Genomic DNA, 16,494 nt, shown 5'->3' with positions numbered 1-16,494 from the left:
GAAGTCAGAGCAGGGCTGCTGGGCTCAGAGTAGGTGCTGGGAGATGTGAAGGGTGCAGAAGTCAGGCAGGCGATAAGGGCAGCTCAGGGCAGGGGGCTGGGAAGTGTGTGGGCATCCCAGGGCTGCTTGGAGGAGTGCTGCCTGGCCCGTGGCAGCTCCCTGAGGACCACGCTGCCCACCCCAGCTTACCCCCCCCCCCCACTGTCTGGTGCTGGGTGCTGGGACCAAAGGCTGAATGGGGAGTGGATTGGGCTGCAGCAGTGGAGCATGAGGGCCAGGACAGAAAGGGGGTCAACCATGCCCAGCACCAGCACAAGAACCTTACCTGGGGATGGTGGATGGCAACATTCAGAGCCTGTCCTCCAGCCGGCCACTGTCCTGTGTGGCTACCCCCTTGTGATAATTCTGCCATATAACTGTGCCAGCTAGCAGCCCCTTCCCTTAGTGTTTGATGAGAAACAATCCCATTCCAGGCACATCCCATTTTTCTGGCTCAACTAAACCCTGACCTTGCTTTAAGTTACAATAAGTGGAAGCAGCATAGGAAATGTGGTGGTTCTAGCTCTTAGCATTTAGGAGGAATTCTTCAACAAGCAGACTCACAGATAGATCTATGGAAACACAAACAGAGGCATAAACTCTCTTAAATATATATTATATATTGTATGTCTACATGGGAAGGGGGCATTGTCCCCTTTATTGGTGACTTTACAATGCAGTATTGGATTCCAAGCTAAAAACAAAGCTGTCACAAAGTATTTCCTCATTGTAAACTGTCCATGCGATTGAGTACTGTTAACAAGACCCTCAGTTAATATTTAGCAAATGTTTAACATTTCAGATTAGTCAGACTGTTTTAACACTAATATTCTAAATTAGGAGAAAGAAAAAAATGTATAGAACAGATATGTTTCATTTAAACAAAAATCCAAACACACTGAATATGACAGCAAGATTCACAATTTGGGTGAGGTAAAATCTTTTACTGGAACAATTTCTGTTCGTGAGAGAAACAAGTTTCAAACAAGTGTCACGTTGTATCACTGTAATGGAGCAGGTGTATGTAGCTTCAAAGGAGGAATGCCTCATACTCATCAGAAATGTCTGTTAAAATTTTTGCTCTCACATTAGGTTCCACCTCTATATCCAAGGTGAAACATATTCCTCAATCTCAAGTTCTTAACAAAATTGTAATGGCTCTGATGTTCTTTTCACATAGGTCTGGCAGACAAGATAAACTGTTCGCTGCTAAAGTTTGAAGATAGTTTAAAAAATTGGTGATATGATAAGAAACCATTTGTAGAGAGTGATCTGGAACACTTGTTGAGCTGGGTTCATTTGAATAGCATGAGGGAAATCCTGGTCCTACTGAAGGCTATGAGAGATTTTCTATGCAATCCAATATGGCCTGGCTTCCCACCCCCTTTCCCTTCCCATTATGTTTTAACACAGCTAAATGTACACCCATGCATCTAGGAACAAAGAGAATGTAACTCACACAGACAAAATGGGGGACTGTATCCTGGAAAGCAGAGACTTTGGACGGGGCTTAGCAGTTATGCTGAAAATCCAACTGACTATAAGTTCTGGAAGCCAGGTGGCTAAGAAAGCATATGAGATCTTTGGATGTATAAGCATGAGCTCTGCCCCGGGCTTCCTGGAATCAGCCACTGATCAGTTTCAGCAGCGGCTGACTTGGGGACACCTGGGGTAGAGCAACTGGGGTGCTGCCGGGTTGGTCCCTGCAGCGCTGATGTGTGGTGCTGCGGGGACCGACCCGGCAGCGCCCCAGCTGCTCTGTTCCAGGTGTCCAAATTCAGCCACTGTTGAAACTGATCAGCAGCTGATTCCAGGAAGCCCAGGGCAGAGCAACTCCGTCTCGGGTTTCCTGTAGTCAGCGCTGGTCAGTTTCAGCAGTGGCTGAATCTGGACGCCAGTTCCGACTTACATACAAATTCAACTTAAGAACAAACCTACAGTCCCTATCTCTGTGGTCCCCAACCTTCTGAGGTTGTCGGGCACCAGGGGGCGTGGCCGTTCGCCTGCCAGGCGCCATGGGGCGGGGACACTTGCGCGCCCGGGGGCGGCCCTCCCCCATAGCCGCTTGCCCCAGGGCGGCCCCCCCCATAGCCGCTTGCCCGGGGCCAGGCCCCCCCAATAGCCATGAGCCTGGGGGGCCGGGGCCCCCCCTTAGCCACGCACCCGGGGCCGGTGCCCCCCCCCCCGCAAGCACCCCGCAAGCGCCACGCACCCGGGGCCGGGGCCGGTGCTTCCCACTCCCCCCTGCAAGCGCTGCGCGCCCGGGGCCGGGGCCGGCGCTTCCCTCTCCCCCCTGCAAGCTCCGCGCGCCCGGGGCCGGGGCCAGTGCTCCCCCCTCGCAAGCGCCGCGCGCCCAGGGCCGATGCTCCCCACAAGCGCCGCGCCATGTGCCCGGGGTCAGGCCAGCCCTGAGCACTGGGCGGGCGCATGCAAGTGCCCCCACGGGCGCCATGGCGCCCGCGGGCACCGTGTTGAGGACCACGGCCCTATCTTGTACGTAACCCGGGGACTGCCTGTATAGGGCTCTGTAATTTAGCAGATAAAGGCATAACAAGATTGCCTGGGTGGAAGCTGAAGTTATCCAGTTCAGAATACAAAGGAGACACAATGTATTTATTTTTAAACGCTGTATAGAGTTCACCACTGGAGAAACTTAGTGGTGGGATGGGTTTTCTATCTCTTGAAGTCTTTTAATCAAAATCAAATGGCTCTCTAATAGATATGCTTTAGCTCACCCAAAAGTAATGGGTTTGCTGCAGGAATCACTCACTGAAATGCTCTGACCTGCATTATGCAGGATAAACTAAATGATCACTATGGTCCCTTCTAAACTTAATCTGTGGAACCCCTAGTGAAAAATTGGGAATAATTTGAGTGACATCAATAGTAAGCAGTATTCTGTTGTCTTCTCATCTGGCTTTCTTCCGAATTTCCTGCTGCATGTCTACCCCTGCTTCAGTCAGCAACAGTGGTTGAAATTAAGATGGACACAATTGTAACTAACTTTACTTCCTCTGGGGAACACTGAGCACTGGGGTACTGTTAGTTAATTACAAAATATCAATGGCGACCACAGTGATTTCCAAGCTTCTTTGCTTCCAATCCTGCCAGTTCTTCACCAGCTGCAGCTGCCTCCTGAATTCTGGTGGTGTTATTAGTGTTACTATCACTTTGCTTTTTCCCTAGCTCAAGGCTGTGCTTTCTCCTGTGGGCTTGCCACAGACTAGCCCATGTGTGGTACCCAGGAGTCAGGGAGGAAAGAATGCTGCATAACCCTGGGTCCACTCTGTAATGTATCCTGAGGAAAGGCATGCATGGCTTCTTGAAACCCACCTTCCTTTGTTCTTCTCCCTAATCCAGTCAGTCACAGGAGCCACTAACACACCCAGGGCTAGCAGTTTAGGCAGTAGACAGCTGGCAAAACCAGTGTGTTTGCCTCTGCAATGCTCAGGCCTACTGAGATTGCATATGTCCTGGGCTCATAGAGTCACCAGGAGACAGTCCCTAAACTGGGCCACGCTTGCCTCTAAAAGGGGGAATGGAGAAAACTCAGGGGAGGGGCACAAAAAGCAAACTGAGAAGAAAAAATAAATAAAATGGAAAGGATAAAAAGTGACATAATACAGAAGAGAAAAAAAGTAATGGAGGAAGACAGGAAGAGAGACAGTGGTCAAGAAAGCAGAGAAACAACTTTTAAGGTCAGGTGGAAAAGAAACAGGGTCACAGTTTCTCCCAAAGGTCAGAACCACTGCAAAAAAGAACTAGGAATTTCACTGTCTGTCATACTCCAAGTTGACTTCAGAGAAGTTTAGTTTTCATGGTATCAATACATCTGAAAAAAATCCTCCGACTATTAGAGGCAGAGAACTCTTTTACATAACAGAAAAAATAATTTAAAAACAGCATGAGAGGGTTTTTGGTGATTATTCGGGTCATATTAATCTCCATTTTTGTTAATTAATTAGCATTTTTCTCAGATCAAGGCATTAAAGCAAGAGATGAATAGATTGTCATGGTATTTTGCAAACAGGAAATGTGGTTTGCCTATTGACCTCAGATGGCATGATTATAAACAAACAACAGACAAAGGAGTGAGATCTCCTTTTGAACGTCTTCGTTCCACAAACAAAAAACTGTTTCACATACTAAAGTTTGGCATTACTACAATATAGTTTTAAACATAATGGTTGTTCATTTGTTGTAAATTAATTCCTGGTCCTTCAAGTCAATCCCTTTCATTTATGTTCATTCTCCCCCCTCTTGTGGTTCATTATAAAATCACAATTGTTACTTTCATTACTTTCCAAAAGGGTTCACACTTATGCTTTGGTTCAGAAAAAAGGAGAAAGTGGCCCAAGAATGGCTTCCAAAATCAAGAAAAATGCTACTAACAACCTTAACATACTTAAAATATGGCAGTGTAAATAATTAGCATGTTATTCCAGCTAATTCCCATTCCCAGTGTAACTGTTCTCTTTAATTTCCAACTGAAAGTAAGAATTGCCACAACCATCGTGGAACACATTTCTGAAAAGATAGATATACTGTAACTACTAATGGGCTATCATGTGATATTTCCTGGGAAATATTTTAGTACAGTACTGTGTTTCCTAAATCATTTACTATACATTGTAGATCTTGAAGCATCAGGAATTTATGTCATTTATACCAGGCTAAGATCTGACCACTTATTTGTGCAAGTGGGTTGTTGCTCATATTACACAGAGTTTGATCTGCAAGGGGATGAGTGCTCTAGCCTGATTCAGCAAAATGTTTGAGTCTGAGTATTATCTGAAAATGCACATAGCATCCTTGTATAAATATTAGGAGCATATGTTTATTTCAAGGCCTGCAGCAAAAGTAGGGTTGAGGCATGCAATCAGCAGTGAATAGATGTGAATTTGCATATAGACCTGGGAATCATAGTAAGAAAAAAATTTATTTTCTGCTTCATGATAAATTTGCACCAGGTCAGCTAAATAAGATGGATAGATTGATAGAAACCTGTCAGCTGAGCAAACCAGGAACACAATGCTGGAATGTCAGGACACGGTAACACATAGGATTAAAACCTATTAATATAAGTCAGAAAACTGTCATGTCAGAGCTTCTCACCTTAATGCTGATTGACAGCCAAACAGCTCCAATTCGGAACATAAGTTAGACTATCAGGCTTGCAATCTGTCTCACCTGACATTCTCATATCTAGGAAAATATTTAAAAAAATACTTCTCTTTACTGCAAGCCCTGTTCCTATTTGGAACGTGATCTTTTTCACAAGACTGAACTGAAGGTAGCAGGTTTGGGATGTTACAACAACCCATATGCTCAGAGGTGGAAAACCAGTATTAAATCCCCATGTGGTTACTCTTGTCTTGCTTTTGAGTCAGAAAGTAGCAGGCTTTCATTTTGATGAGCTCTCCTGAGAATGATGTCTTATTTGGGGAAATGTTGGATGGAAAATATTAACGTATCTTTCTCTTGGATCTGTAGCCCAGTAGTTTTTATTAAAATAGGTTCCATGGAAGATAAAGTAGGGACGGAGATGAGAACTAGCTGGGAAAAAATAACAAAAAACTAAAAATTAGGCAAATTGAAGGCATTTAAGAAAATTCCTTCCTGGTTTTAAAAACCCCCACAGTATTATTTGGCTGGAAACTACTTTGTTTGCATTTCTCAGTTTGCACAATGAAAAAGCTGGTTCTTCTTCATTCATTGCTAGTTTATAGTCTCTTTTTTAGTCAAACAAGTATGATGAATTTGAGTTTGGATTCACAGCTTTTCATAGGAATATTTAATCATGTTTTGCCCTTGAACTTCCTGAATATTCCTATTGAATATTCAATTAGGGTATGTCTACACTAGCTCGTTATTTCGAGCTAGGTAGGCAAATGAGGTGACCGGAGTTGCAAATGAAGCCAGGGATTTAAATATCCCGGGCTTTATTTGCATGTTCCCGGCCAGTTGCCATTTTGAAATTTCACTAGCCAGAACTCACTGCCACGCGGCTACACATGGCAGTGAAACGTTAATTCGAACTAAGTCCTTAGTTCAAATTATCTGTTACTCCTCATTCCACAAGGAGTAACAGTTAATTCAAACTAAGGACTTAGTTCGAATTAATGTTTCACTGCCGCGTGTAGCCATGCGGCAGTAAGTTCAGGCTAGTGAAATTTCAAAATGGCAACCGGCTAGGAACATGCAAATAAAGCCCGGGATATTTAAATCCCGGGCTTCATTTGCAACTCCGGTCACCTCATTTGCCTACCTAGTTCAAATTAACGAGCTAATATAGACATACCCTTACTGACAAACTTTCTCCCACCTTTCCTAATGAAACATTTCACGGAAGACATCTTAGGCCATGTCTATACTTACCTGCATCATCAATCTACTTCAGCTACGCAAATAGTATAGCTGAGGTCGACATGTTCACTGCAGTGTCTGGCATACAGTAAGATCAGTGGCAGCTGCTCTTCCATTGACACTGGCTACTCTTCTCTCCTCAGCGTCGATCCACCATGTTATGTAGACAAAATCAAACCAACAGGCCTCTATTTTTAGATGTGATAAGTGATTCTGGGTGCCAATCTTGACCTCTTAAGGGGGCTTGAAATTCAGAAAGTACCCAGCCTGTGAATATCAGGCCCCTTTAAAGATGTGCCAAACTGGACACAAGAATCACAAGTAATTTTTGAAAACTTAGTCCACAGTACACATTTCCAAAATACGTTCAGCATTCTTCTTGTCTCATTTTTCTCTTCTCCTATTGCTCTTACTGTGTATTTATCTACATGTTGACCCAAAACTAAATTGACAGTGTCTCTTTAATTAGTCAAGATGGTCAGGGATGTAACCTTATGCTTTGGGTGTTCCTAAACCTCTGACTGCCAGAAGCTGGGTCTGGATAACAGGGGATAGATCATTCGATAATTGTCCCGGTCTGTTCATTTCTTTGAAGCATCTGGTACCAGCCACTGTTGAAAGACAGGATACTGGACTACATGGACCACTGAGCTGACACAGAATGGGCATTCTTATGTTCTGAGTCATTCAGTTTGATCTGATCATACTGTTTATTTCTGCCATTATTCACCCTAGTAAAAATTTACTATAGGAGGTTGCACAGAAAATGATACCAAAATAGACCAAAAATTGCTGAAGTAGTTTTGTTTAAAAATGTGCACAAGGTATCAGTAGAAGCATTTTTGCAACATTCATCCAATTCTACTCCTAAACTGAAAACATCTTCTAGCAGCCTTGGAAATCCATGATGAAGTGTTTTAAATTTCCAGTTGATGTCAGCACACCTGTCCCAGCAAGTGCATTAGAAAATCTAAAGAAAACTTTTCAAAAGCTGGTAAAACACCATTTTGCCTCGAACAAATAACATAATCCAAAGCAAATGTTTTTCCCCGTTGTAATCTGTTTTTCTGATTTGCTGTGGTGGAAGAGCAAACTTTCAAAAAATGTGTCACTATGGTGATCTAAGCCCTGGATGGATTAGATGTTTCAAGGGAGGAAAATTGCAAAGCAATAATATTATCACTAACGGAAAACTTATTGTTCAGCTTTTGTGATTTTTTCCCAGGAATATAACTCAACAAGGCTTAACCCATCTCATAATAATACAATCACTGGGATTTGTAATACAACTACTACAGCTAATATGAAGGTGAACTGTAGCTACCCTATCTTCATTACAAAAAAAGAAAAAGAAAAATGTGACATGAAGATAACCTTAATTGTGATTCCTTCTAGTACTTTTTAATTCTTCAAAAATGTTCTTGTTTCCATTTCTTTAAATTACAAATTATTTTCAGAAATGTAGTCTTGAAATTCAAACCAAGTGATTTATTAAATCTGCTAAAAGGATGGAACAACAGAACAATGAGAACAACTGGCTCTGAGGGAATTGGTTAACTATTAACCTTAAGCCTTCCAAGAAAGACACCGCAATAACATTCAAAGAAAGTTAATAACTCACAGTACCTAGGGAAGGAAAAGTATTTTGTTTGTGGCCAGTTCCATTGTTGTTTTGTGGATTTTAAAAAAGTCCAACATGAATAAGCTAAAGGTAAAGAAGATGTCTCTTAGAAAGGTGGAAGACACAATGGCTCTGCAGTGGGCAAGAGTTGCAAATCGTGGGGAAGAGAAGAGGAGTGCTGATAAAATCAAAATTATCCAGAGGGCTGCAGCTCTCAGCTGCGCTGAAGTGGACAGGGAGAAGGCAGCTCTCCAGAAGTTTTTGGAGAGAGTTAAAAAGTCCACAGGACACATGAATGAAGACAGACGTGCAGCAAAAACACTAAAAATCCAAGATCATCCCAAGTGAAGTGTGCTTGATTAGATATTGAACAGGATAAATCTCCATAGGTGAGACTTAACCATTTGCTTGCACTCCTGCATACCTTGGCACTTCGCCACAGCTTAAAAACAGATCATCGGCTTGCAGAGAGCACAACTACATGACTACTCTAAATTAAAAGGACAGAGCTTCTGTTAACGTTTTATGAGCCAAAAGGCACCCTCTGCATGACAGATTTTTGCCTTCATAACTGACCCCTGGGTGTCTGGACTCTGGATGAAAAAGCACAAACAACTGTTTTGAAACATAAAATGCCACGCAAGTTACAGTGTGATGACAAAGTGAAGTGAGAAAAAAATCTTTTCATCTCTGCTGACCTTATTGCTGGGACTTCTGAGATTCGCAGAACAATGAAGAGTGGTTTCTGAAGGGGGGACTCAGGGAGAATAGTTGTTTTGGATTTGTTTCTTCTTCTAGTACAAAGTCACTAGGTCTTAAAATGAAATTGCTGTAGCTGAATTTATTAGCAGGAATATTTTATACTTCAAAAAGTTGTATTTGCCTTCATCAGTTTTCTCTTTTCTAGTTCCAGGCAAATATTAGAAATTCAGCTACAAAAAGTAAGCACAATACATTTGAAAATGTTGCCTAAGAATTTCAGTTAAAATACATAACTTACCATTCATGCCAATAGGCAAAGAATCAATGTTATTAATTTGTATGCTGCAGGATATTATAAAGCAAGCTAATGATCAAATAATGTTAAGCTGTTTTTGCTAAATAAACTTATATCTTTTGATTATCCTTATGTCTGTTTTATATTCAGCATAATGAAAATAGGAGTTATGAACTGAGTTTCTTTTAACATTTTAAATTATAATTTACAGACATATTAAAATGTTTTTTGTATGGCAATACATACATCAGGTTGAAATAAGCAAAACAAATTGTTTCTCTGAAAAAATAAATATTTTTTAAAATAACCTTTTCTTTAAAAAATGTAAACATCATTGAAATGTTTCAATTTGTGAAAAATGATGTGCCTTTAAAAAAGTTCTGTCCAAAAATCTTCTAAAAAGTTTGACTAACTATTTCAGTCATGTGTTTGGGAGTTTTAAAGGGTAGGGCCATAGAATTAAATGATAAAATCCTCAAAGGCTTTTCAAGAAAAACAACAAAGGAATCACTATAGAGCCCTTCAGAAGGAAAGCAACTTTTAAATGTCAATGCATTTTGCAAAACTAGTATTTGTTTGCATCAGTGCAAGTTAACAATATTTGAGTAACAGTGGTCCCTGCAAGCTGTGCACTTGCATGGCTGCTAAGCAGGAGGCCCCCGGGGCCGCAAACGAAGGGCCTCATCCTGGTCATCGGGGGATCTGGACAGCCTGCTCGATCTCTGGCAGGAGGAGGAGGCCCTTCATGAGACCCGCTCCCGGCGCCGGAACGCCGACATCTTTGCCCACATGGCTCAGGCGCTCTCCCAGCAGGGCCATCGAGCCCGGACCCTCAAGCAAGTCCGGGCTAAAATGAAGGAGCTGCGCCTGGGATACGTGCGGGCCAGTGAGGCCCAAGGGGCCCACTACGACCGGCTCCACGCCATCCTGGGTCAGCAAACCCCACAAGCCTCAGAGGTCCCCATCGACAGCAGCATGCGCCCCCCCCCCATCACCAGGACCACCGAGGCGGGGGAAGGAGACAGCAGTGCATCAGAGGATGAGGCCGGCACTGCCGCCCTGCAGGCCCCCTCCGGCAGCCCCGACGTCTCCTGCGCATCCTCGGAGGCCGGGGAAGGATCCACCGGTGAGTGTTGCACTTTGCACTCACAAGGGCAGGGGGGAGGAGAGGGGAGCCAGGTGCCTGGAGGGGGGAGGGGGAGAGCATGTCACTCAGGCCACGTGAGCTGCACGCTGTGTAGCACTAGGCAGGAAGCAGCACATGCAACCACGTGCAGCCTGGTGACCGAGTGGCATGTGATCGCAGCAGGCAGCTCCAGGGCACGCCTGGGACCATGCTGCTCACACACATCCAGCGGGACCAGGGGGAAGGGTGGATGCCGGCTGGAACCAGCCAGGGCCCCAGGGATTCAGGCCAGAGCCTGCACCTCCGCAAGGGTGAAGCACACAGAACGGCAACACTGTCCCATGCCTGGCAGTGAGGCACAGCCAGCTGCTCCTGAGAAAACCACAGTGTCACAGCCCTGTGAACATGGCCCCCACTGAGCCCCTCGCCTGCTCCCGGTGCCTTTGCTGGCTCCCCGAGGGAAGTCCCCACTGCGGCCACACATGTCCCTGGGCTGCGTGTGTGAGGGATAGTGGGAGGGAGAAGGGGAGGAAGCGCTCGGGCCACCCCTAAGGCCACCTGAGTTTTGCTGCAAGGATGGGACACTCCCCAGTCACTCTCCTGGTTCCATCCAGGAGACATCCCATGCGATAGGGATCTGAGAGCCCAGACCACGTCATAAGAACATAAGAACGGCCGTACTGGGTCAGACCAAAGGTCCATCTAGCCCAGTATCCTGTCTGCCGACAGTGGCCAGCACCAGGTGCCCCAGAGAGGGTGGACCGAAGATAATGATCAAGCGATTTGTCTCCTGCTATCCCTCTCCAGCCTCTGACAAACAGAGGCCAAGGACACCATTTTATCCCCTGGCTAATAGCCTTTTATGGACCTAACCTCCATGAATTTATCCAGCTTCTCTTTAAACTCTATTATAGTCCTAGCCTTCACAGCCTCCTCTGGCAAGGAGTTCCACAGGTTGACAACACGCTGTGTGAAGAAGAACTTTCTTTTATTAGTTTTAAATCTGCTACCCATTAATTTCATTTGGTGTCCTCTAGTCCTTATATTATGGGAACTAATAAATAACTTTTCTTTATCAGCCCTCTCCACACCACTCATGATTTTATAGACCTCTATCATATCCCCCCTCAGTCTCCTCTTTTCTAAACTGAAAAGTCCCAGTCGCTTTAACCTCTCCTCATATGGGACCCGTTCCAAACCCCTAATCATTTTAGTTGCCCTTTTCTGAACCCTTTCCAAAGCCAAAATATCTTTTTTGAGGTGAGGAAACCACATCTGTACACAGTATTCAAGATGTGGGCGTATCATAGTTTTATACAGGGGCAGTAAGATATTCTGGGTCTTATTTTCTATCCCTTTCCTAATAATTCCTAGCATCCTATTTGCCTTTTTGACCGCCGCTGCACACTGTTTGGAAGTTTTCAGAGAACTATCCACGATAACTCCAAGATCTCTTTCCTGATTTGTCGTAGCCAAATTAGCCCCCATCATACTGTACGTATAGTTGGGGTTATTTTTCCCGATGTGCATTACTTTACACTTATCCACATTAAATTTCATTTGCCATTTTGTTGCCCAATCACTCAGTTTGGTGAGATCTTCTTGGAGTCCCTCACAGTCTGCTTCTGTCTTGACTATCCTAAACAGTTTGGTATCATCTGCAAACTTTACTACCTCACTGCTTACCCCTTTCTCCAGATCATTTATGAATAAGTTGAAAAGGATTGGTCCCAGAACTGATCCTCGGGGTACACCACTAGTTACCCCTCTCCAATCTGAAAATTTACCATTTATTCCTACCCTTTGTTTCCTGTCTTTTAACCAGTTCTCAATCCAAGAAAGGACCTTCCCTCTTATCCCATGGCCATGTAATTTACACAAGAGCCTTTTGTGAGGGACCTTGTCAAAGGCTTTCTGAAATCCAAGTATACTATATCTACTGGATCCCCCTTGTCCGCATGTTTGTTAACCCCTTCAAAGAACTCTAATAGATTAGTAAGACAGGATTTCCCTTTACAGAAACCATGTTGACTTTTGTCCAATAAATTATGTTCTTCTACATGCTTCACAATTTTATTCTTTACTATTGTTTTGACTAATTTGCCCGGTACTGAAGTTAGACTTACCGGTCTGTAATTGCCAGGATCGCCTCTAGAGCCCTTTTTAAATATTGGTGTCACGTTGGCTACCTTCCAGTCATTAGGTACGGAAGCCGATTTAAAGGATAGGTTACAAACCACAGATAATAGCTCAGCAATTTCCCATTTTAGTTCTTTTAGAACCCTTGGATGAATGCCATCCGGTCCCGGAGATTTGTTAACATTAAGTTTTTCTATTTGTTCCAAAACCTCCTCTAATGACACTTCAATCCGGGACAGTTCCTCAGATTCATCACCCACAAAAGACGGTGCAGATTCAGGAATCTCCCCAACGTCCTCAGCCGTGAAGACTGAAGCAAAGAAATCATTTAGTTTCTCCGCAATGGCTTTATCGTCCTTGATTGCTCCTTTTATAGCTCGATCATCTAGGGGACCCACAGGCTTTTTAGCAGGCTTCCTGCTTCTAATGTACTTAAAAAACATTGTTATTTCTTTTTGAGTTTTTGGCTAGCTGTTCCTCAAAATCTTTTTTTGCTTTTCTTATTACATGTTTACACTTGATTTGACAGTGTTTTTGTTCCTTTCTATTTATCTCACTAGGATTGGACTTCCACTTCTTAAAAGATACCTTTTTGTCCCTCACTGCTTCTTTTACATGGTGGTTAAGCCACGGTGACTCTTTTTTAGGTCTCTTGCTATGTTTTTTAATTTGGGGTATACATTTAAGTTGGGCCTCTATTATGGTGTCTTTAAAAAGTTTCCATGCAGCTTTCAGGGATTTGGCTCTAGTCACTGTGCCTTTTAATTTCTGTTTAACTAACCTCCTCATTTTTGCGTAATTCCCCTTTTTGAAATTAAATGCCAGGGTGCTGGACTGCTGAGGTGTTCTTCCCACCACAGGAATGTTGAATGTTATTATATTATGGTCACTATTCCCAAGCGGTCCTGTAACGGCTATATCCTGGACCTGATCCTGCACTCCACTCAGGACTAAATCGAGAATTGCCTCTCCCCTTGTGGGTTCCTGCACTAGCTGCTCCAAGAAGCAGTCATTTAAGCCATTGAGAAATTTTATCTCCGCTTCTCTTCCTGAGGTGACATGTATCCAGTCAATATGGGGGTAATTAATATCCCCCATTATTATAGAGTTCTCTGTTTTGGTAGCCTCTCTAATCTCCCTCAGCTTGTCAATGTCAGTATCGCTGTCCTGGTCAGGTGGTCGGTAATATATCCCTACTGCTAATTTCTTATTATTGGAGCATGGAATTTCTATCCATAGCGATTCTATGGAACATGTTGATTCACTTAATATTTTTATTTCATTTGATTCTACATTATCTTTCACATACAGTGCCACTCCGCCACCCACCCGGCCTGCTCTATCCTTTCTATATATTTTATATCCCGGTATGATTGTGTCCCACAGATTTTCCTCATTCCACCAGGTTTCAGTGATGCCTATTATGTCTATCTCCTCATTTAATACGAGGTACTCTAGTTCACCCATCTTATTAGTCAGACTCCTAGCATTTGTGTACAAACACTTTAAAAATTTGCCACTGGTTATTTGTCTGCCCTTCCCTGATGCATTGGATTCCTTTCTATGCGGTTGTTTGTCAGCTCTGGCCCATGGTTTGCCCTCTCCCCTCCTCTCTTTCCGACTACAGCTTAGAGAATCTCTATCAACGGATTCTCCTCTAAGAGAAGTCTCTCTCCGATTTACGTGCATCTCCGCACCAATCGGCTTTCCCCCATCTCTTAGTTTAAAAACTGCTCTACGGCCTTATTAATGTTTAGTGCCAGCAGTCTGGTTCCACCCTGGTTTAGGTGGAGCCCATCCTTCCTGTATTGGCTCCCCCTCTCCCAAAAGTGTCCCCAGTTCCTAATAAATCTAAACCCCTCTTCCCTACACCATCGTCTCATCCACGCATTGAGACTCTGAAGCTCTGCCTGCCTACCTGGCCCTGCGCGTGGAACTGGAAGCATTTCCGAGAATGCCACCATAGAGGTCCTGGATTTCAGTCTCTTTCCTAGCAGCCTAAATTTGGCCTCCAGGACATCTCTCCTACCCTTCCCTACGTCATTGGTACCTACATGTACCACGACCACCGACTCCTCCCCAGCACTACACATAAGTCCATCTAGATGCCTCGAGAGATCCACAACCTTCGCACCAGGCAGGCAAGTGACCATACGGTTCTCACGGTCATCACAAACCCAACTATCTATGTTTCTAACGATCGAATCACCCACTACTAACACCTGCCTCTTCCTAACTGGCATTCCCTCCCCAACAGAGGTATCCTCTGTGCGAGAGGATACCGCAACATCCTCTGGGAGGAGGGTCCCAACTACGGGATGGTTTCCCTCTGCTCCCATTAAATGCTCTGTTCCCTTGAGACTTTCATCCTCCTTAAAAACACTGGGGCTATCAGACTGGAGGTGGGACAGTACTACAGTATCCCGGAAAGTCTCATCAACAATGCTCTCTACCTCCCTTAGCTCCTCCAGTTCAGCCACCCTGTCCTCCAAAGCCCGAACTCAGTCTCTGAGGGTCAGGAGCTCCTTGCAACGGGTGCACACATATGCCACCCGCCCACAGGGCAGGTAATCATACATGTTACACTCGACGCAATAAACAGGATAGCCCCCACTCTGCTGCTGGGCTTCTGTCTCCATGTTTGTAATGAATAAGTTTAAGTACAAACTGGGATTCTTTTCAAACTTCTGGAGTATAGATTATTCTAAGAGTTAGGTTTTAAAGAAGGACACAAGTCACTAGTGCCCTCTAAACTCCCCCTCTCCAAACTCTCCTGTTACCTGTTCCTGGTCGCGCTCTCCCTGGTCACTGAGTCACAGGCTTATATAGCTCTGGTAGCCCCTCCCCCTGACTGAGGCTCAGCCAATTAACAGAGGCTTCTAGATTTCAAACCTTTTAGAAGCTCCTTCAAACAAACAAACAAACCAACCAAACAGACAAACACAAGCTCGGCACACGCAAATAACTCCCTCACACACAAACACACACTCCAGACAGCCACTTACCACAAGGGTCCCATTTTTACTCCTCTTTTACCTGGAGAACTCCCTCTCCAAACTCTCCTGTTACCTGTTCTTGGTCGCACTCCAACCTAATGAAGTATACTCCAACCTCTGCCAGATGTGCTCTCAGGCACTGTGTGGAGATTCATCTCGCTCCCTGTCAAACACCAGTGATTAGCCCAAAGCCTCACAGCCTCCACAGGCAGGGAATTCCACAGGTTAATGCAACACAAGCACCCTCCCACCCTCCACGGGGCCAGGACACAGACCGGTGGTTACAATACATGGAGGAGAACCCTACTCCAGGGGCGGTCCTCTTTGCAAACATACAACACGGGGGCCATGGGGGGGACCAAGTGGGCCCAAGTCACACTACTGTGGTGTCACCTGGGCTCAGGGGTGGAGGGCATGAGGTGTGGGGACAGTGGCTGGGTTGCCTGACTGACCCATCCTTTCTTTTCTTCCCTGCAGCAGGACCAAGCACAAGCCGGGGACCCTCCAGTCTGGCAGCAGCAGCGGCAGCAGCAGCACCCCCAGCTGCCCAACCACCGAGGCAGAGGCTCCGCCACCGGGACTAGCTCCTTCTGTGCCACGTGCAGGCCATCGAACGTGTCGAGGCAGCCATTACGCAATGCATCGATGGGGACCTGCACTGGCGCCAGGAGGCCTGGGGTGCCTTCCAAGCCCAGTGCGCGAGGATGGCCGACTCCATCACTACCCTCACCACCCACATTGACCATGCCATACATTATGGCATGGCCTTGCCCCATGCTCCCGCCATCCCTCCCCTAGCACTGCCCCTGCCCCTTCCTGCAATGGCCCCTCCTGCTCCTGTACCTGCCCCTCCTGCTCCTGTCTCTGTGAAGCCTGCCCCTCCTGCTCCTGCCCCTCCTGCTCCTGTCCCTGTGCAGCCTGCCCCAATGTGGCCTGCCCCCCATTTCCAGGTCCGCCCCCACAGGAGCGGTCGCAGGGGCCACCCCTCTGAGGAGTAGCTCCTCTCCCTCCTGGTTGAAGGTCTCCTCCTCCTCCCCCTCCCGGTTGAAGGTCTCCTCCCCTTCCCCCCCTTGTAAATAAAAATATACATTTTTCTTCTGTTGAAAACAAAACTGTGTTGTTTATTGTGTTATTCGAGGTAACTTAAATAATTGATTTGAGATGCCAATTAGCCAACTAAATTTAAGAAGATTACAAAATGCGGACACCA

General features: G+C 45.1%; 1 protein-coding gene across 1 annotated transcript; it reads left to right on the top strand.

Moving 5' to 3' along the window:
* Positions 1-9,514: 9,514 nt before the first annotated feature.
* LOC149524364 (uncharacterized) lies at positions 9,515-15,905 on the top strand. Its single transcript, XM_089778648.1, has 2 exons — positions 9,515-10,149; positions 15,762-15,905. The coding sequence occupies exons 1-2, from the start codon at positions 9,813-9,815 to the stop codon at positions 15,866-15,868; spliced, it is 444 nt and encodes a 147-aa protein (XP_089634774.1). The 5' UTR covers positions 9,515-9,812; the 3' UTR covers positions 15,869-15,905.
* Positions 15,906-16,494: the final 589 nt, after the last annotated feature.

The sequence above is a fragment of the Pelodiscus sinensis genome, chromosome 5, assembly GCF_052426305.1.
Source record: "Pelodiscus sinensis isolate ZL-2025 chromosome 5, ASM5242630v1, whole genome shotgun sequence".
Classification (NCBI taxonomy): domain Eukaryota; kingdom Metazoa; phylum Chordata; order Testudines; family Trionychidae; genus Pelodiscus; species Pelodiscus sinensis.
Note: the sequence above shows the minus strand (reverse complement) of the source record. Positions and strands in the feature narration are given on the sequence as shown.